Source organism: Hyperoodon ampullatus (genome assembly GCF_949752795.1).
Source record: "Hyperoodon ampullatus genome assembly, chromosome: 1".
NCBI lineage: Eukaryota > Metazoa > Chordata > Mammalia > Artiodactyla > Ziphiidae > Hyperoodon > Hyperoodon ampullatus.
In genome coordinates this window covers 20,753,670-20,774,092 of record NC_136914.1, presented here as the reverse complement: position 1 = coordinate 20,774,092, position 20,423 = coordinate 20,753,670, and the positions used below count along the sequence as shown (strand labels likewise).

The following is a 20,423-nucleotide window of genomic DNA, read 5'->3' as shown; positions in this document are numbered from 1 at the left end:
AGCATCTTAATTGTATTATGAAGGGTATTAACAATTTAGTTTCGTGTTATTACTTATTCATGAAAATAGAACTTGTCCTTCATTTTAAGTAGGAAGTAAGATGTCCTATTTATTAGTTTTCTACTCAAATTTTAAAACTTATTTTTTTCTAAGGAAGCCAGTAACTTACTGATTATCAGAGTAGTAATTGTGGTAAGTTTATGTGTTTGGCATTATGCAGGGGCAGATAAAGCAAAATTTATTAATAATTTAAAAAGTCTTTTTGGGCCTTTATAGTTCTTGCTTACCTCTCCTCCACCCCATCCTCCACACAGCTTTACAGGTCTTCTTATGCCACACTGCTTCTTAAAACTGCTCACTGGCTTTTCACTCCCAGGAGGATAAAGGTTAAAGTACCTTTTCCTAGAACTCCAGGCCCTCCATGCCCAGCTCCTTCCTCCCTCTCTTGCCTTGTCTCCTGTCTCTCCCTGCACTGCAGTCTCTCCTCCACCCACAGAGACTTGCTTGTCATTCCTTGAATGGACTCTACTATCTCTCAGAGCTCTGCCTTTGCTCTCCCTCTTTCTGGAGTGGATCCTCCTCTGCCTTTTCTCCTAGACTAATTTTACTCACCCTGTTAAGGCTTAGTTCCATGACTACCTTTCCTCCCTAATGAATTAGGCACTTATATTTTTTCACTTACGCATAGATAGCTCTTGCATTTCTTTTATTAATATGTGTTATAGCTTTTGCCTGTGTGCTACTTGGAGGCTGGAGTTTTGTCTTATTTAGTTTTATATGTTCTAGGTGCTGGGCGTATATTAGCTCTTCAGAATCGTTTACTGAAGGAATGAGTGATTGAATGAACTTATGGCCCATTTTATTTTTCATTTGAGTCTGCAGTCTTGAATCATCAAATCCTCTTTTTCACTGGTCCTCTATTCTTGCTTGGAGCATAGCAGTACCTCTCATTTCACATTTCAAGTATTTCTCACTTTTAAAAAATTTTACCAAGGAGGAGAGAGTGCTAGGCAGGGCTTGGCAGTGGCCATGTGTATTTGCAGAAGCTCATTCCAGCACTGTGCTGCTTTAATGTGTCTTACCTTCAACAGTGGGAGGCTGATAAGTCTTCATTATTCATTAATTAGGTGTTTGTATAACACCACAAAGAATGGTACTGTGAATATGCAAAAGTGCATAAAACATAGCTCCTGGTTTCAATTAATGTATTGTCTACTAGAAAAGAGAAGACAGGTACCTAATACAAGTTGGGAATGTTGTGCGTTTTCATAAAGGTACAAAAAGAATGCAAAGGCTGTTTTGAGATAGAATAGCTCAGCTGGCTTTATCAGATAGAACTTTAAGAAGAAAGGGTTGAGTAGAAGTTGTCATTCCTTTTGACTCACATGCTGTGAATTCCATGACAAACGGACTGTGCAGAAAATTTGTCTAATGTCTTGAAATTCTTTTAAAGAAAAATTGGTGGAAGTACAGTTTTTACATATGCAATTTTGATAAAATATTGTTTGGGGTAGGCAAATTAAGGAATCTCCTAAGTTTATTTTCTATGGAGTGGTTGACTTTTTAAATAAAATTCCTTCAGGTAGTTGGTGTATTTTAATATACTTGTGAAAGCTGGAGGAGATGGTTATCTCCGCAGAGCTTGTAGGACTATAAACCCACATGATAGTTAAGTCAGTTTTTAGCTGATTGGTTTTCTTGCCTGAAATGTGACCAGGACTTGATTGCTTTTGCTTTTCTTTAATTTAGGTACCTGAGTTTATGCATGATTATTAGCTCTTAAAAAACAAGAATTAAGTTGACACTTGAGTTGGAAAATGAGACGTTTGACTACCATTAGGAGACTTTATTCTTTACTACATGCAGTCCAAGAAAAGGTACTCTAGTGTTTATTTGAACAATAGAAATGCCATCTGTACCTGATAAATGTATCTAAATATTTTAACCAATGACGAGATTCTCAGGTTACAGCAGTTCTACTAAATAAACCCCATTTCTCCTCAAAGATTATTTCCCAGGGCAGTGCTAGTGGGTGAACTCTTGTCAGAAGTACGTGCTACAAAATGATGTGCCATTTACAGTGGACAGGATCATGAGGATCATGTGACTCACACTAGAGGAATCCCACAGTTACTGTGACAAATAATCAAAAAGAATAATGTAAGCAAAATTCAACTACTACCTCAAATGTTTTGTGTATCATTTTTCTTCAGAGATACAAAGTTATTCACAAATTATAAGCAAATATATCCCAGAATTTATAGGGAGAATACATGAAAGCAATGAATCAGGAATGGATATAACTGCATGCAGCACTTCCAAAAGAACTCATTTTCACCTAAATTATTTGAATTTCTAGAGGGAAGTGTTTCAATAATTGCTTTCATTTTTGTTGTTCTTAAGAAGAATTTGCTTAGGAAACTAATGTATTCCTAAGGTGTATTGCTCCTTTTCCCCAGATATCCAGATAGAAATTAAACAATTTAGGTGCATGACAGAAATTTCAGATCGAATTTAATCTTCCAGTGGCTCTTTTTGTAATTAGACTAAAATGTAAATCTTTCCGTGGCCTAAATTAGTGCTTCTCAACCTGGCTGGCTTATCAGAATCACATGGAGGGCTTCAGAGAATACTGATTACTGGCTCCTGCCTCAGTGATTGGTCTGGGATATGGCCTAGGCATCTCAATTTTTAAAAGCATTACAGGTGATTCTCATGTGTAGCACAGTTGAAGAACCACTGGCCTAAAACGCCTGCGTCATTCAGTACTGTCTAGTTATTTGACTTCATTGTGTGGTCCCTCTCCCCTCCACCCTACCCCCCCAGCCCCTTTTTTTTTAAACTGGTCAGTTGAATACCAAGGATTGTTCTTATCCCAGGATCTTTCCATTAGCAATTCCTTCTGCCTGGAATGCTCTTCCTACAGATCTTTATATGTTTGTCTCCTCTCATCATTCAGGACCCAGCTCCCAGGGCTCTGCTTCAGGCAAGGCTTTTCTTAATCCCCCTCTCTAAAGCTTTTCCCCAGCATTGTCATATTATTCTGTGTTACTTGTATTATTGCCATTTTGGGGGGACCATGAGATGTTATATTCATTTGTTAGTCCCCGCCCCGCCCGCCCCCAAGTAGAATGTAAAGTCCATGAAGGCATGTCTGGTTAACCGTCATATTCCCCAGCATTTAAAGCCAAGTCTGTCATATAGCAGTTCCTCAATATATAATTTTTGAGTAAATAAAATGTTGATAGAAAAATGATTGTGGGAATATACATAATTATATCTTTTTTTCTCTCCAAAAACAAGACCAAATATGGTATCATATTTTAAAAATTAGAATAAAGCCTTAAGATGAAATGAGTGAAAATGCCAACAGGCAAAGAAGAGGTAAACCTAGAAATGGGGCCGCCCAGTGCCGAAACCCTTGGGGTGGTGACGTAAGACTGGGCTGCCCACCACCACGTGAAGCTCTCACTGCATGGCTGTGCTTCGGGTCCTAACCATCATACCAAAGTGTACCACACATTTGAAATCTTCATGTACTTTCTGGTTAACTTATATTTTAAGAACCATCACGTCCTCCTCCAAAAAGCCTTTGCTGAGCTCAGTCTCCAGGAAGAGTTAGGTTTCCTGTGCTCTGCTCGTTTGTGTCATGGCCATTGCCAGTCTCCGTATTACAGCAATCTGTTCACCAGTCTCTGTCTCCCTCACCAGCCTCTCTGAGGACAGGGATTTTGCTGTAGTACCAAGCCAATAACTGGTACTCAGCAAGTGTTTGGCTGAATGAAAGCGTAAACAAATATGAAATACTCCATAAGAAGCATTAGAACTGCTGATTAAAAAGTATAAAATGGATTTGTCAGGAACATAAGTAAGTTGAAGAAGTTTTTAATAGAATAAAGCAATAAATAAGGGTATTCCAGGCCAACCGGGGGATGTGATGTTATACACACTTAGGAAATGAAGCAAACATTCTTGGTGCCAATAAGTCTGAGCGCTGGCTTCCAACTGATATGTGGCTTGTCATCTATACAAGGTTTTCATCGCTCACTTGGGACTTTTTGTACATTATTTACCCTTCTTGATAAACTTCAATAGCTGCTATTCAGATGGATGCATTTTCCAGTAACACCTGATATGCATTTTAAAATGTACCTTTTAATTGGTATTGATTGTCAGTAAACCCAATGATAACTTTCATCAGTGTACTTTGCCCAAAAGAAAATGGAGCAATCTTTGGGCATATAAATATTTAAAATTCTCTGTGTAGAGCCCTGTTCGTTCCATGGTGCTATTGTTATAATTTTAGTACTTAAATACTACTTAGGATCGCTCTTTCAGATGGTATCCTGCTTCAAAATCTCTATCGCTACGGGCAATTTTACCAGAAAGCTAGATTAGCAAGGAGAATCATGCAGTTGAAACGAACATTTTCAGTAACATTGTGGAATTGTTTCTTGCCTCATTTTACCACAAAGATGATAAAACAGAGAAAGAAGAGTGAATAGTCAGGACAGAAATGCCGGTCAGGTCCCCCCACATCATCCCATAGTGTACAGTGTTATTATCCCTGCTTTACTGCTGGCAGCCTGGGAACGGGTCCGTGCTTTCGCCTTCTGCTTTTAGGAGGAAACACTAAATTTGTCACATTTCAAAGAATGAGACAATCAAGGAGAGCAAGGAGTTGTAATACCAGCCTCACAGCATCCAAAGAAGTTTTCCGTCTTTTAATTTTTGAATCTGCATTCCCACATAGTCAGGTCTAGTTCTACACCAGCTCACATGTTATTCCATAGAAATCAGGGTTCAGAGAATTCTGTTTGTTCTTTGAAAAGATGCAGGTGTGTGGAAGTGCCGCTCCACCCGGCATTTCTTGTCAACATATGGTTTGGTGTGTTAGCAGAGTGTAATGTGGGATTTGTGTTGTGGACAGAAGGGAAATGAAACCTAAAGGACGGAGCTGGGTCGAGACGGCTGAGTGGCCTATATTCTGTGCTGAAAGTTCGAACCCTCTGTTGCTGGCAAGGGGAGGTGTTGACGTTTTGTTAAGTGTAGTAGCAGTGCAGAAGATTGATGGAGGAGAAGGCCGAGTGGTGACAGCGGACTCGATTGTGAGCCTTTCAGTATTTAAGGTTATATAAAAGCTAGACCTGAATTTTGGTAGGGACAGAGGGAAGGGTAGAGCGCACCAACTCGAGAGGTATTTCAAAGACAGACTTCAGTATTTAGTAACTAATTAGAATTAGGGGAGAACAGAAGTGGAAAACTGAAATTTTTACTTTGGATGACTAAGTAGTGGTACTGTCATTACCCAAGTAATGGGTGTATGTTGCCATTATCAACAAAAATATATATGCCTCAAATAGGAATACTTCAGTTTGTCCCCTAGGAATTATTTTTTTTCCATAAGAAAATAATCTCTACAGAGACATGGCCCCTCAAGTATTATTGAAAAGTATAGTAATAAGGGCCAAGGACTTAATGTGAAAAGACTCAAGTTCAGTTTCAGTCTTTACTTTTTTGAAACTTTGGCACATTAGGCTGTTCCTTACCTACTTTGAACTTCCATTTCCTCATATGTAAAGTCGGGATGCTTTCTTGTTGGCTTGTCCTGATGAGCAAATGAGAAAACATATAGAAGAACACTCCTTAAAAATATGCTGTATAAATGTGAGTTGTTAGATTTATACACACCAATAAGAGCTGGACAGTAAGAGAGGGTATACCCCATTAACGTGGATTCCTTACCCTGAGGATGTTTTGAGGCTCCTGTACTCCTGAAGTGTTCTTTTATATTCTTTACGGATGTGATTTAAGAATGACAGTTTGTGTATGTTTTTCCAAACACAAGTACTTATACAAAGCAGTTATTTTGATCTAACGGTTCAATACAAATTCTCTTTGTAATAAAACAAAAATGTCATCAGGTTGATTCCTAAATTGACCTGCTGTTTGTTAACATTATTTCATCTCTTTATTGGATCATGAAAGAAAAGTATAAGGATATTCTTTATCTTTACCTTTTCTACTTTTACCACCCACCTATCCTTTTACCACCCACCTATCCTGATCTTGGTCACTGTAGGTCAAATATGATAATGAAGCAAATTTGAGGAAGAAAAAAAAAAAAAAAAGAACCCTCAAAGGGCACTCCTGTGCAGTTTTCACCTATTCCACAGTAGTCGAATGAAATCAAAGCTTACAAAAACTAGAAAGATTGCTTCAGTTCATAAACAAATGGGACCTAATGAAACTTAAAAGCTTTTGCCCAGCAAAGGAAAACATAAACAAGATGAAAAGACAACCCTCAAAATGGGAGAAAATATTTGCAAGGGAAGCAACTGACAAAGGATTAATCTCTAAAATTTACAAGCAGCTCATGCAGCTCAATAACAAAAAAACAAACAACCCAATCCAAGAATGGACAGAAGACCTAAACAGACATTTCTCCAAAGAAGATATACAGATTGCCAACAGACACATGAAAGGATGCTCAACATTGCTAATCATTAGAGAAATGCAAATCAAAACCACAATGCGGTATCACCTCACATCAGTCAGACTGGCCATCATCAAAAAATCTACCAACAATAAATGCTGGAGAGGGTGTGGAGAAAAGGGAACCCTCTTGCACTGTTGGTGGGAATGTAAATTGATACAGCCACTATGGAGAACAGTATGGAGGTTCCTTAAAAAACTACAAATAGAACTACCATACGACCCAGCAATCCCCCTACTGGGCATATACCCTGAGAAAACCATAATTCAAAAAGAGTCTTGTACCACAGTGTTCATTGCAGCCCTATTTACAATAGCCAGGACATGGAAGCAACCTAAGTGTCCATCGACAGATGAATGGATAAAGAAGACGTGGCACATATATACAATGGAATATTACTCAGCAATAAAAAGAAACGAAATTGAGTTATTTGTAGTGAGGTGGATGGACCTAGAGTCTGTCATACATAGTGAAGTAAGTCAGAAAGAGAAAAACACATACTGTATGCTAACACATATATATGGAATCTACAAAAAAAAAATGGTTCTGAAGAACCTAGGGGCAGGACAGGAATAAAGACTCAGACGTAGTGAATGGACTTGAGGACACGGGGTGGGGGAAGGGTAAGCTGGGACGAAATGAGAGAGTGGCATTGACATATATATACTACCAAATGTAAAATAGATAGCTAGTGGGAAGTAGAGGGGTGGGATAGGGAGGGTGGGAGGGAGATCCAAGACAGAGGAGATATGGGGATATATGTATACGTATAGCTGATTCAGTTTGTTATAAAGCAGAAACTAACACACCATTGTAAAGCAATTATACTCCAATAAAGTATTAAAAAAAAAGTATGATTTAACTTGCTCTTGGAAATGTCTAACATATGACAATATTCAGATCCACCAAAATACAGAAGTAAAAGATTTAAAATACTTTAGTCTCTCTGTATTACTCTTTAGTTACCTTTGACACCAACCACATTTAAAGAAAATTTCAGGGCCTGTCAAGCAGGACAGCCAGTAGAAACAACCACATTTTATATGTGAACCAATCAAGAGTAATGGATATCTCATTCATTTCGTGTTAAAATTAGTTTGCTTTATTGTTTTCTTCCTATTTCTTCTCCTTTTTTTGAAATATGTTTTGATTAGAAAAATGTGGCATTAAGGTGAGTAATGATGTTCCTCAGCTTTACAAATTTAATTCTTCCATATGAAAGCAGATTCATCATAGAGCAGTAAAATAAACCAGTGATGTTTTTATGAATGACCAGATTTAACGTACATTTCTATTTTTACTGCCTGTTAAATTTAATTATTCAGTGATATTTTTATGAGCTACTGTCATATGATTAATGAATAGTAAAAAAAATAAAAATAAAGAAGGTCAGCTTAAATGTGGTAGACGTGTATTTCCCTCCCCTATTGAGTTGGTTTTTGCTGAGTCCTTCCTGTCCGGGATTTCCCCCTTTCCATCCTAAGGAATGCCTGCCGGTAGCTTGTTTTATTGAGTCCCTCAATCTTTCCTGCTCTCCTTTCAGCTGGCAGAAATCCCTCTGGTAGGGGCGATTTCAGGATCACCTTTATGTCCCTCCTGCCTTGGAGAGGATGTTTAGTACTTTTTCAGGATATCATTTCCACTGTTCAACAACATATAGTGTATTTTTTTCTAGAAATGTTCCATTAAATTAGTATCACATTGCTAATTATGGGTATCTGTATAAATAAAAAGATCCTTGAATGAGTTGTTCTTGAAAAAGTAACAAGTATTGAGAGTTCAGCTCAGCTCTGACTTTTTGGTGAAAGAAAACCTTTATTTCAGATGTAGGATAATCATAGTCATCTGTCGTCTGGAATATTAGAACTACTCAGAGATTAATGGAATTAAAAATTCTCATAAAGATTCTTATTGTCACATAGACAATCTAATTTCCATTTTGAAATGATAGAAAAATTTGAATTAATGATTAATTCCCTAAATCTAAGAAATAAATATTAAAGATACATGATGACTTTAAGAACTGTACAGTTTTGTAGAAGTAGAAATGCTTGAAATTATATTGCAAATAAATATTATATTTCAAACACTTTTTGAGATTGTCCTTAGTGTTATATAAATATGTGTGCCTTTAAGAGGAAACCAAATGGAAATGCTTGTATGTAGCTGGGAACTCAGCTATTTTTATTAAACATGAAGAGACAGTATAGTTTTATTATGAGTCAAATTAGCAACAACTGTAGGAATAACGTGATTATTCTTGATGCTTTTCACTCTTTATTATCTTATTTTGTTAAACATAATTGAGCTTTATTATTGATTGTGTTTGTATGCGTTCCATGCACTATGCATTTCAAAACGATTTCTATTTATAAATGATAAAATGTTTAAGTTTAGTTTGGCATTAGTTGGTATGATGCCAAATACAAGTTTAAAAGGACATGAATTCTTTGCTATATCATTTTCTTGTTTAGTATTTTTCTTCTTTTCAGTTTACATATTGAATACAACATTGTTCTGGTTGAAAAGAACAAATGACCTATTTATTAACTGCGCAGTCAATACTTCTCAAACTAATAATGGATAGGTACTTACAATAAACTGGCAGCAGTAAAGGTTAGTAGACTTATGTATGATTTTCCTGTGGGGTCCCGGGAGCCCAAAGTATTTATTACTTGAGAACAAAGAGCCTTAGAGTTAAAGGTAAGTGACTCTGTATATGATATGACTGATAGTAGCCCTATAAAGGAAAAACAAGGAGGAAACCATCCATAGTTTGCTTCTAACTAGGCACACTGTAGAGTCAGTTTTCTTTCTCCTCAGTCATTTACACTTAAAGTCACATATTTCCTCAGGTCTTTTTGAAAAATGATGACAAGCTTGGGTTAGTAATATTTTCCTATTTTACTAATGTTTGCCCCCGAGGATTGTCTCATTCTTTATGGTGTTGTATAAATTTGTAGTATTCATATCTCATAAGTTTGTCAACAGTGTATCTTAAGGTCATTCACTTCTTAATCAATTTTTTTTAAAGTTTCTCTACCTTACTAAACATTCTGTCGAAACTGCATGGGAATTCAAATTAAGTTAGTTTAAAAACGGAAACAATATACTAATAAGTCAAGTATTTCTATTCCTTAATCTTGCATTTGTTGATTAGTTTATTTATTCAGCTAACAAGTGAGTGGCTGTGTCTGTGCCATATATAACTTGAAAATGTGCTTTAAGCTTTACTTGGTCCTAGGCTTTTTTGAAATTGTAGTTACTGGAAAGAGTAAATAGCCCAACAACCAATAAGCACATGAAAAGATACTCAACATTATAAGTCATTAGGGAAATGGAAATTGAAACCACACTGAGATCTACTTTATAGTTACAAGTACTGCTGTAATAAAAAAGACAGATGATTACAGGTGTTGGTAAGGATGTGTAGAAATTGGAACCCTCATACATTGCTGGCAGGAGTTTAAATGGTGTAGCCACTTTGGAAAACAGTTTGTTCTTTATGATGTTAAACATACAATTGCCATTTTACTTAGCAGTTTCACTCCTGCTCTTTACCCACAAGTAATGAAAATGGACGTTCACCCAAAAACTTGTGCATGAAAGTTCATAGCAGCTTTATTCATGATAGTTCAAAAATGGGAACAACTCAAACGTCCATCAGCTAAAATGAATGGATAATTAAAAAGCCTATCTTAGACAATGAAATATTATTCCACAGTAAAAAGCGGTACTGATACCCAGTGCAGAGGTGCAAATATTAAACTCATTTTATTGATGAGGAAACTAGGGTTATATAACTTATAAAGTAACTTGAGAAAGATGAAAACTCAAGTCCGCGTGACTTCAGAACACTCAGTCTCTACACAGGGATGAGTTGTTTTAAATCATTTCCCCCATCTGTCCGTCTGTTTTCTTTATGGCCAGACTTTTTGAAAGAGAGATCTTACTCCATGTCTCACTTCACTTGCTTACTGTCCTCCTCCCAGGGAAACAGTGTGGCCACCAATGATCTTTCTTTCTTTTTAAATACCTGCTTTGTTGAAATAATAATTTATATACCATAACACGTACCATTATGAAGTGCACAATTCGGAGACGTTTAGTGTCACGGTGCTTCCTGAATTTTGTGTATAATGGGCTCCTTTCAATCACTTCATGTTGGATCTTTCCATGGCATTGGAAGTTGCTGACCATTCCCTCCTGAATACTCCATCCTCACTCACCCCTGTTCTCAGTCTCTCATTCTTCTCCTACTTACACTCAATAGTTGTTTTACGGTCTTTGTGGGCTTGTCTTCCTTGACCCACTTTTTCAGTGTTGGTTTTGGGTTACTTCTCAACACTGAGAGACCTTGTGACTTCAGGAACCACCTGTGTTGGTATATGGCTCACAAATCTCTGTTTCAGTCATTTATACAACACATATTTATTGTACATTTGTTGTGTGCAAGGCTAGTTTAGGCCCTTGAAATCTATGTCTATTGGAAAGAGACAAGCAGTAACAGTCAAATGATAAAGAAGGAAGTGTACAATTTTAAATTGTAGGGTAGTGGTAGGCTTCACTGAGAAGGTGCCTTTTTTATTTTTATTTTTTTAATTTATTTTTTATCGAAATATAGTTGAATCACAATGTTGTGTTAATTACTGCTGTACAGCAAAGTGACTCATTTATACGTACAAATGTATATATATATATACACACACACGCACACACACACATTCTTTTTCATATTCTTTTCCATTATGGTTTATCAGTATATATACAATAGAATGGATAAACAACAAAGTCCTACTGTATAGCACAGAAAGTGCCTTTTGAACAGAGACTTAGAGGGTGAAGGAGTTAGCCGTGAAACTGTCTGCAAGAACATACCAGGGCGGGGACAGCAAATAGAAGGACACTAAGGGCAAACTTGTCAGGCACATTGAAAGAATACTGAGTACAAGTGGGCTGGAGGTAAGCAAGTGAGGGGAGCTGTAGTTGCTGTCAGAGACATAATGAGCGGACAGATCAAGCCTTTATAGATTAGAAAGATTTTGGCTTTTGCTCTGAGTAACATGGGGAAGCAGTGCAGGGTTTTGAGTAGCAGATGGATATGATCTGAGTGATCTTTTTGGAGTGACTACTGTGGTTTCTGTGTTGAGACTAGACTATATGGTGACAAGATTTGCAGCAGGACAATAGTGATGGAAGGCTGCTGAATTGATGCAATCTTCATTGCTTCTCTATTCTAGATCAGTACGTTCAAGTCCCTATTGAATGTAGTCACTTGGATGTAACACAGATACCTCAAGTTTATCACGTCCAAAACTAAATCCATCTTTTCTTCCTAGTTTCTGGTTTCAAAGCTGTTCCTTCTTTCTATAACCTGTCTTAGCAAAAGAACAGCTATGCAAAATAGGAGGCACTTTTGCCTTTTTTTTTTTTTTTAAAGACTTCATTTTTTTTAAGAGCTGTTTAAGGTTCACAGCAAAATTGAGAGGAAAGTACAGACATTTCCAGTATGTCTTCCACACCCATCCGTGTATAGCCTCCTCCATTATCAACATTACCCACCAGACTGGTACATGAGTCATAATTGATGAACCGGCATTGATACATCATAATCACTCAGTGTTCATAGTTTATGGTCCGCTCTTGGTGTTGCTCATTCTGTGGATTTGGATAAATCCATAATGACATGTTTCCCTTATTTTGGTGTCACACAGAGTATTTTTACTGCCCTAAAAATCCTCCGTGCTCCACCTGTTCATCCCTCCTCCAAACAACTCCTGGTATTTTTACTGTCTTCATAGTTTTGTCTTTTCCAAAATGTCATTTAGTTGAAGTCATACAGTATGTAGCCTCTTCACATTGGCTTCTTTCACTTAGTAATATGAATTTAAATTTCATTCATGTCTTTTCACATGGCTTGATAGCTAATTTTTTTAATATTCATGGCTTAATAGCTAATTTTTTTTTAAGGTTCCATTGTCTAGATGTACCACAGTTTATCCATTTACCTACTGAAGGATCTTTTGGTTGCTTCCAGGTTTGGGCAGTTATACATAAAGCTTCTATAAACATCTTGTTTTTGTGTGGACATAGGTTTTCAACTCCTTTGTGTAAATAATGAGTGTGATTGCTGGATAATATGGTAAGAGTATGTTTAATTTTGTAAGAAGCCTCCAAACTGTCTTCCAAAGTGGCTGGATCATTTTGGATTCCCGCCAACAATAAATGAAAGTTCTTTCACATCCTCCCCAGCATTTGGTGTTTCAGTGTTCTGGATTTTGGTCATTCTAACTGATGTATAGTGGTATGGCGTATCATTGTTGTTTTAATTTGCATTTCCTTAATGGCATATGAATTGGAGCATTTTCCATATGCTTATTTGCCATCTGTGTATCTCCTTTGGTAAGGTGTCTGTTAAGGTCTTTGGCCCATTTGGGTTCTTTTTTTTGTTGATTTTTAAAAGTTCTTTCTATATTTTGGATAACAGTCCTTCATTAGATGTCTTTTGCAAACATTTTCTCCGTCTGTGGCTTGTCTTCTCATTCCCTTAATATTGTCCTTCTCAGAGCAAAAGTTATTAATTTTAATGCAGTTCAGCTTACAAATTATTTCTTTCATGGGTCATGCCTTTGATGTTTTATCTAAAAAGTCATCATATCCCAGGTCATAAGGTTTTCTCCTATGTTATCTTCTAGGAGTTTTACAGTTTTACATTTTACATGTAGATCTGTGATCTGTTTTGAGTTAATTTTTGTGGAGGATGTAAGATCTGTGTCCACATTCATTTTTTTTGCTTATGGATGTTCAGTTGTTCCATCACCATTTATTGAAAAAACTGTCTTTGCCTCATTGTTTTGCCTTTGCTCCTTTGTCAAAGATCAGTTGACTCTACTTAAGTGAGTCTATTTCTGTGCTCTCTTTTCTGTTCCGTTGATTTGTCTATTCTTTCTCCACACTGTCTTGATTGCTATGGCTTTATAGTAAGTCTTGATGTTAGGTAGTGTCAGTCTTCCTACTTAGTTCTTCAGTGTTGCGTTAGCTGTTGTAGGTCTTTTGCCTGTCCATATGAACTTTAGTATGTGTTTGTTAATATCCCAAAATATAACTTGCTGGGATTTTGGTTGAGATTGCATTGAATCTATAGGTAAAGTTGGGAAGAACTGACATTTTGGCAGTATTGAGTCTTCACACCTTAGACTCTTTATGCATTCTTTACCGTATAGTCAAATCAAAGACAAAACCCTTTATTTTTTTATAGGACATACCAGTCCTTTTAATTTTGTCCACTGATTTCCGCTGATTAATTTCTTCATCTCATCTTCTTGCTACCCCTTAAAACTCAATATTAAAATTCTAGGGCTTCTCTGGTGGCGCAGTGGTTGAGAGTCCGCTTGCCGATGCAGGGGACACGGGTTCGTGCCCTGGTCCGGGAGGATCCCACATGCCGTGGAGCGGCTGGGCCCGTGAGCCCTGGCCGCTGAGCCTGGGCGTCCGGAGCCTGTGCTCCACAACGGGAGAGGCCACAACAGTGAGAGGCCAGCGTACGGCAAAAAAAAAAAAAAAAAAAATTCTAGCAGTTCCTTGAGAGAAATGTAGGCTAAGAGATTCCTTTCTGACTTTGTGAGGGCACTGCTTAGTTCATTTCCTGGCCTAGCCTGGGCTGCCTCTACTGTTTATTTAAGTAACTGATATAAAGGTAGTATGTGGTACTGTTGTCCAGTCAGATAGTTTTAATGGAGTCAGTGTCCAGATTCTCAACTTCTGCATGAATTTCTCTTTATTAATATTGATCTGCCTAAGAGAAATGCTTTATTCACAACATTCTTTCTCTTACTTTACAAAAGAAGACACACCCTTATCCATCCGAAATCATACTATAGTACATTGTCCTGGGATCATAGAAAAATTAGCAATTAAACAATTTTAATTAATGTCTTATATTTTTGTTGTGGAGAAGTATGATAGAGTGAAAAATGAAAGGCTTTTAATTACAAAATACATTACGTAAGAATTCTCTGAGGGGGCTTCCCTGGTGGCGCAGTGGTTGAGAGTCCGCCTGCCGAAGCAGGGGACACAGGTTATGCCCCAGTCCGGGAAGATCCCACATGCTGCAGAGCGGCTAGGCCCATGAGCCATGGCCGCTGAGCCTGTACGTACAGAGCCTGTGCTTCGCAATGGGAGAGGACACAGCAGTGAGAGGCCCGCATACCGCAAAAAAAAAAATAAAATAAATAAAATGGAAATAAAGGTCGAGAAAATTAAATAGTAATGTAAAATTTTCAGCTGTTGAAAGAAGAGTCTATTCATGTATTTTTTAAATGGATAATGGTTTTATTACCGTGGATTTAGGTTCTATTGAGTATTCTTAAAATAGTTGATATAAATTTTATTTTATTTCCAATTGGGTGGAAATTAAATTCTTTTCAAGTACATATTTTACCACAAGTGAAAAATTGTAGATGTTAACTTGGTAATGTGTGAATGGTTATGTATTTTTTCAAAATTCTTTTAAGGGTCTGTGAATAAAACTAGTTGAAGACTACTAGCCTACTGTATAAAACCCAAGTTTTAATTTATTTTTAGTTATTTTTTTTAAAGATTTATTTATTACTTATTTATTTATTTTATTTTTGGCTGCCTCGGGTCTTAGTTGCGGCACATGGAATCTTTGTCGGGCATGCGGGATCTTTCATTGCGGCGTGTGGACTCTTTGTGGTGAGCCAGCTTCTCTCTAGTTGTGGCGCGCAGGCTCCAGGGTGCGTGGGCTCTGTAGTTTGTGGCACACGGGCTTAGCTGCCCCGCGGCACGTGGGAACCTTAGTTCCCTGAACCAGGGATTGAACCTGTGTCCCCTGCATTGTAAGGCAGATTCTTTACCACTGGACCACCAGGGAAGTCCCTAAAACCCAAGTTTTTAAACCTGGTATATAAAACCCTTCATCACCTTTCTCCTTCTAGACCTTTTTCTTTTTTTTTTAATTTGAACTTTTCCTGCTTCACATTATGTGCTCCAGCAAGAAAGAACTTGCAAGTTCCATAGCATCCTTTTTCCTGCCTGTTTGTCTTTATTGTTATTCTGTCTCATCTTTGCCTCACTTCTGCCTAATCGTTTTTAAAAAAAATTTTATTAGAGTATAGTTGATTTACAGTGTTGTGTTAGTTTCAGGTGTACAGCAAAGTGAATTTGTTATACATATATCCACTGTTTTTCAGATTATTTTCCCATATAGGCCATTACAGAGTATTGAGCAGAGCTCCCTGTGCTCTACAGTATGTCCTTATTAGTTATCTATTTTATATATAGTCGTGTGTCCCAATCTCCCAATTTATCCCACCCCCTCTTTCCTCCCTAATTTTTTTTTAAGGTCCCATTGTCTAGATGTACCACAGTTTATCCATTCACCTACTGAAGGATCTTTTGTAAGTTTGTTTTCTACATCTGTGACTCCATTTCTGTTTTGTAAATAAGTTCATTTGTACCCCTTTTTTAGATTCCACATATAAGCAATATCATATGATAATTGTCTTTCTCTGTCTGACTTACTTCACTCAGTATGACAATCTCTAGGTCCATCCATGTTGCTGCAAATGACATTATTTTGTTCTTTTTTATGGCTGAGTAATATTCCATTGTATATATGTACCACATCTTCTTTATCCACTCATCTGTCGATGGACACGTAGGTTGCTTCTGTGTCTTGGCTATTGTAAAAAGTGCTGCAGTGACCATTGGGGAACATGTATCTTTTCGAATTATGGTTCTCTCGAGTATATGCGCAGGAGTAGGATTGCTGGATCATATGGTAGCTCTATTTTTAGTTTTTTAAGGACCCTCCTTACTGTTCTCCATAGTGGCTGTACGTTTATATTCCCACTGGATGTGTAGGAGGGTTTCCTTTTCTCCACACCCTCTGTAGCATTTGTTTGTAGATTTTTTGATGATGACCATTCTGACCGGTGTGAGGTGAGACCTCATTGTAGTTTTACTTGCATTTCTTTAATAATTAGTGATGTTGAGCATCTTTTCATGTGGTTTTTGGCCATCGATATGTCTTCTTTGGGGAAATGTCTATTTAGATCTTCTGCCCATTTTTTGATTGGGTTGTTTGTTTTTTTGATATTGAGTTTCATGAGCTGCTTGTATATTTTGGAGATTAATCCCCTGTTGGTCTCTTCATTTGCAAATATTTTCTCCCATTCTGAGGGTTGGCTTTTCGTTTTGTTTATGGTTTCCTTTGCTGTGCAAAAGCTTTTAGTTTCATCAGGTCCCATTTGTTTATTTTTGTTTTTATTTTCATTACTTTAGGAGGTGGATCCAAAAATATCTTGCTGTGGTTTATGTCAAAGAGTGTTCTGCCTATGTTTTCCTCTAATAGTTTTATAGTATACAAACTTACATTTAGGTCTTTAATCCATTTTGAGTTTATTTTTGTGTATGGTGTTAGGGAATGTTCTAATTTCATTCTTTTACATGTAGCTGTCCAGTTTGCCCAGCACCACTTACTAAAGAGGCTGTCTTTTCTCCATTGTATATTCTTGCCTCCTTTGTCATAGACTAGGTGACCATAGGTGCACGGGTTTATCTCTAGACTTTCTATCCTGTTCCATTGAGCGATATTTCTCTTTTTTTGCGCCAGTACCATACTGTTTTGATTACTTTAGCTTTGTAGTATAGTCTGAAGTCAGGGAGCCTGATTCCTCCAGCTCTGTTTTTCTTTCTCAAGATTGCTTTGGCTACTCATGGTCTTTTGTGTTTCCATGCAAATTGTAAAATTTTTTGTTCTAATTCTGTGAAAAATGCCATTGGTAATTTGGTAGGGATTGTATTGAATCTGTAGATTGCTTTGGGTAGTATGGCCATTTTCACAATATTGATTCTTCCGATCCACGAATATCATGTATCTTTCCATGTGTTTGTGTCATCTTTGATTTCTTTAAGATGCAGAAGTCTTGATTGAGGAATCAAGACTTCCCCCACTTCAGACTGACTCAGGAGCTAGTGTTCCATGCACCCTTGCCGCCATCCTAGTCTGCATCACTGTACTAACACGTTGTTTTGTCATTAGCCTTGTTTTTTTTTTTTTTTTCCTTTCTTGGGTGTAGGAACTGTGTTTCCTCTTGGGCTCCTCAGCACCTCACTATATACCTCTGCTGGTATTAAGTTAATTTATTGGGAAAATGTTGATAATTGAACCAAACAAGGAAAAGTAGATTTCAACTGTTAGAAAGTTAATTCTTATGTGTAACTTTTTGGGGGAGTCAATTAAGCTGTTAAAGGCTATTTTTGTTTTATGCTCGTTATTTGTCTAGGTGTAATATTTGCCCTTACAGATAAGGTTTTTGGTAAGATTTCATCTGAAAATCAGAGTTTGAACCTAAAAATGAGCTTAGGAACCATTCTTGTAGTAGAAGGGGAACAGAATTGTGAGCAATAAGGCAAGAACGTCTAGTTTTGGCCCTGCCACAAACTTGCCATGTGATTGTGGGTAAATTAACTGGTCTGGGGGTCAGTTTTATCATCTATTAACTGAGTAAGTGCCCAGATTATTTCTTAAGTGTCCTTTACTCTTGATTTAATAAAGAGAGGAAATTTCAATTAAGTAAACATATGATTTTTCTTGGCAAGAAGAATAAAAAATATGGGCTTGATTTATTTTCTAATCATTCATACCGTGGACATTATATGCGCTATATGTAGATAATGCTGACCTTGTTTATATCACCTACAAATTACATAGTCGTGACTTAGATTTCATCTTTAATTTTTTTTTAATAATACCTTTTTCAAAATTTTATTTTATTTTTGGCTGTGTTGGGTCTTTGTTGCTGTGCACGGGCTTTCTCTAGTTGCAGTGAGCGGGGGTTACTACTCGTTGTGGTGCACGGGCTTCTCATTGTGGTGGCTTCTCTTGTTGTGGAGCACAGGCTCTCGGCACACGGGCTCAGTAGTTATGGCTCGTGGGCTCTAGAGCACAGGCTCAGTAGTTGTGGTGCACAGGCTTTGTTGCTCCGCAGCATGTGGGATCTTCCCAGACCAGGGATCGAACCCATGTCCCCTGAATTGGCAGGTGGATTCTCAACCACTGCGCCACCAGGGAAGTCCCCTTAATTTTTAAAAAAATAAAATAATTCAATTGTGATGATTGAAAATCTAGAAGTATTTCATAAAACATGCTGATTCATATAATTTCGAGATTATATTTTAGCTTCTTTCACCAAATATTTAATTTGATCAGATTAATATTATACTTTCCTGGGCACTTCTATCATTCTGGAAATGAATTTATTTATGTTGACACATTTCTTTGTGGCCAGTTACTCAGTCACTGTAGCCTTATTCAATGAGAAGCAATATTAAAAACAATTGCAAAAATGCTTTCCTACGTCTTTTGGTTATTCATAGTAAGTAGTAGTTCAGTTTTATAAAGCTTGATTGAATGGCATTTAGGTATGACTTTTATAAAGGATTTGAAATTATGTTGTTTGGCCAAAACAAAGACAGTATTTCCTCTCTTGTCTTTCACTCCACCCAGCCCCCCTTTTCTCCACCTGCTTGAGGAAAACTATTTCTTCAGACAAACCTCATAATTGCCCTTCTGTGCCTGATTTGGGCCTCAGGAAAGGCCCATAGCATCTGTAAAACTGGCAGCAAAATGGTATTTCCAGGCAGGCACAGGATTGCTGGGTAGTGAGCCAATCCACAGCTTTGTCTGAGCAGCTGAGAACTTTGCTGGAGTATTACCACGGTGTTCAGTAACACAGACCTGTGCCATGAGCAAGTAAAGCACTGAGCACGTGTCAGGGTCAATATTTATAGACCACTACGTAGCTGCCTTGCAGGGAGAGAAAACGGGAGCGAGAAACATACAGCCAGAGGGCAAGGAAAGAAAGACTTCAGTGGAGGGAACTTTAATTTCCAATTTTTTTCTTAAAAATTTCTTTTTAATTATCAGGTTCGAACTTCTGCTGAATCACAACCTTTTGCCGCTGAGCTATGACAAGAGTGGAAACAAAAAGTTAAACGAGCAAGCCTGCTATACGTAAGAAGGTAAGTAATTAGCCAGTTCAGTCTCGCTTTTACTGGTAAACTCCATCTCCCTGTTGGCTGCTCTACATCAGTAAGCAGAGGGCTGTGTGGCACATTAAAGCTGATGTGGAGGGGCTGCCTGCTGGTTAAGTGTTCTTGGTGGCAGTGTAGTTTCGTATTCTGCTCTTAAGAATGCTGTGCACAGTCATAATACACTTAAATGGTGTGGGTGGTGGGAATGGCTCTTGAACACTGATTTCATGGTATGTCCTGTCAGTAAATTTCTCCTTCTTCATTCTGTCAGACTTGACGTCTTCTGATTGGTAAATTCGTGTTTACTTTTTTATATTGCTATTAAAACATGAATATTAGTGAGTTTATAGTGGAGGGTGTTCTAGAAGTGGAATAGGGGAAGAATTCAGATGAATGTGTGAAGATGTTGTAGACACTATCAAAATGTGCAGGCTGTGAATGTGAGTAACATGGAGTCTTTTGAAAAGGAAGCCACTGTCCATTTGACAGCACATTAAAGTGAAATAATGACTCCTTCTGGGAATGGAGAGAAGCAGGAGTGATGAAAAGTAAGAACAGACTTCTTCATCCAAGGTGCAAAGGACTCAGCATTTAGAGTTTCTCTGCATGTCCAAGTGACTTGCTAGGTTGGTTCCTTGCAAAATGTGGTTCTCTAGTAAAGATATTAAATTAACATCTCTTGCCCCACATCAGTAGTTGTTTTCCTGTCATCACAGGTAGAACTTTGACACATGCTTCTCTGTGGGACCGTAGTGTGATTGCATATTCATTTATCATCATTGTTTTGCATATCCCAGATTGACATTAAAAGCAGTGGTGCTGAAGGGGACAGAAAGGAATTGTTTTCTATGTGTTTTCTGATTTAGAA

At 37.5% G+C, this 20,423-nt stretch overlaps 1 protein-coding gene across 1 annotated transcript in view; it reads left to right on the top strand.

Moving 5' to 3' along the window:
- Positions 1-19,538, top strand: part of LOC307057143 (uncharacterized protein) — a gene marked incomplete at its 5' end in the record, with an annotated part of 256,577 nt that extends 237,039 nt beyond the window's left edge. Inside the window, one exon of the mRNA XM_079710201.1 lies at positions 19,449-19,538. Coding sequence (XP_079566327.1) covers positions 19,449-19,493 — 45 coding nt within the window. The 3' untranslated portion in view covers positions 19,494-19,538. The remainder of the gene's footprint in view (positions 1-19,448) is intronic.
- Positions 19,539-20,423: the final 885 nt, after the last annotated feature.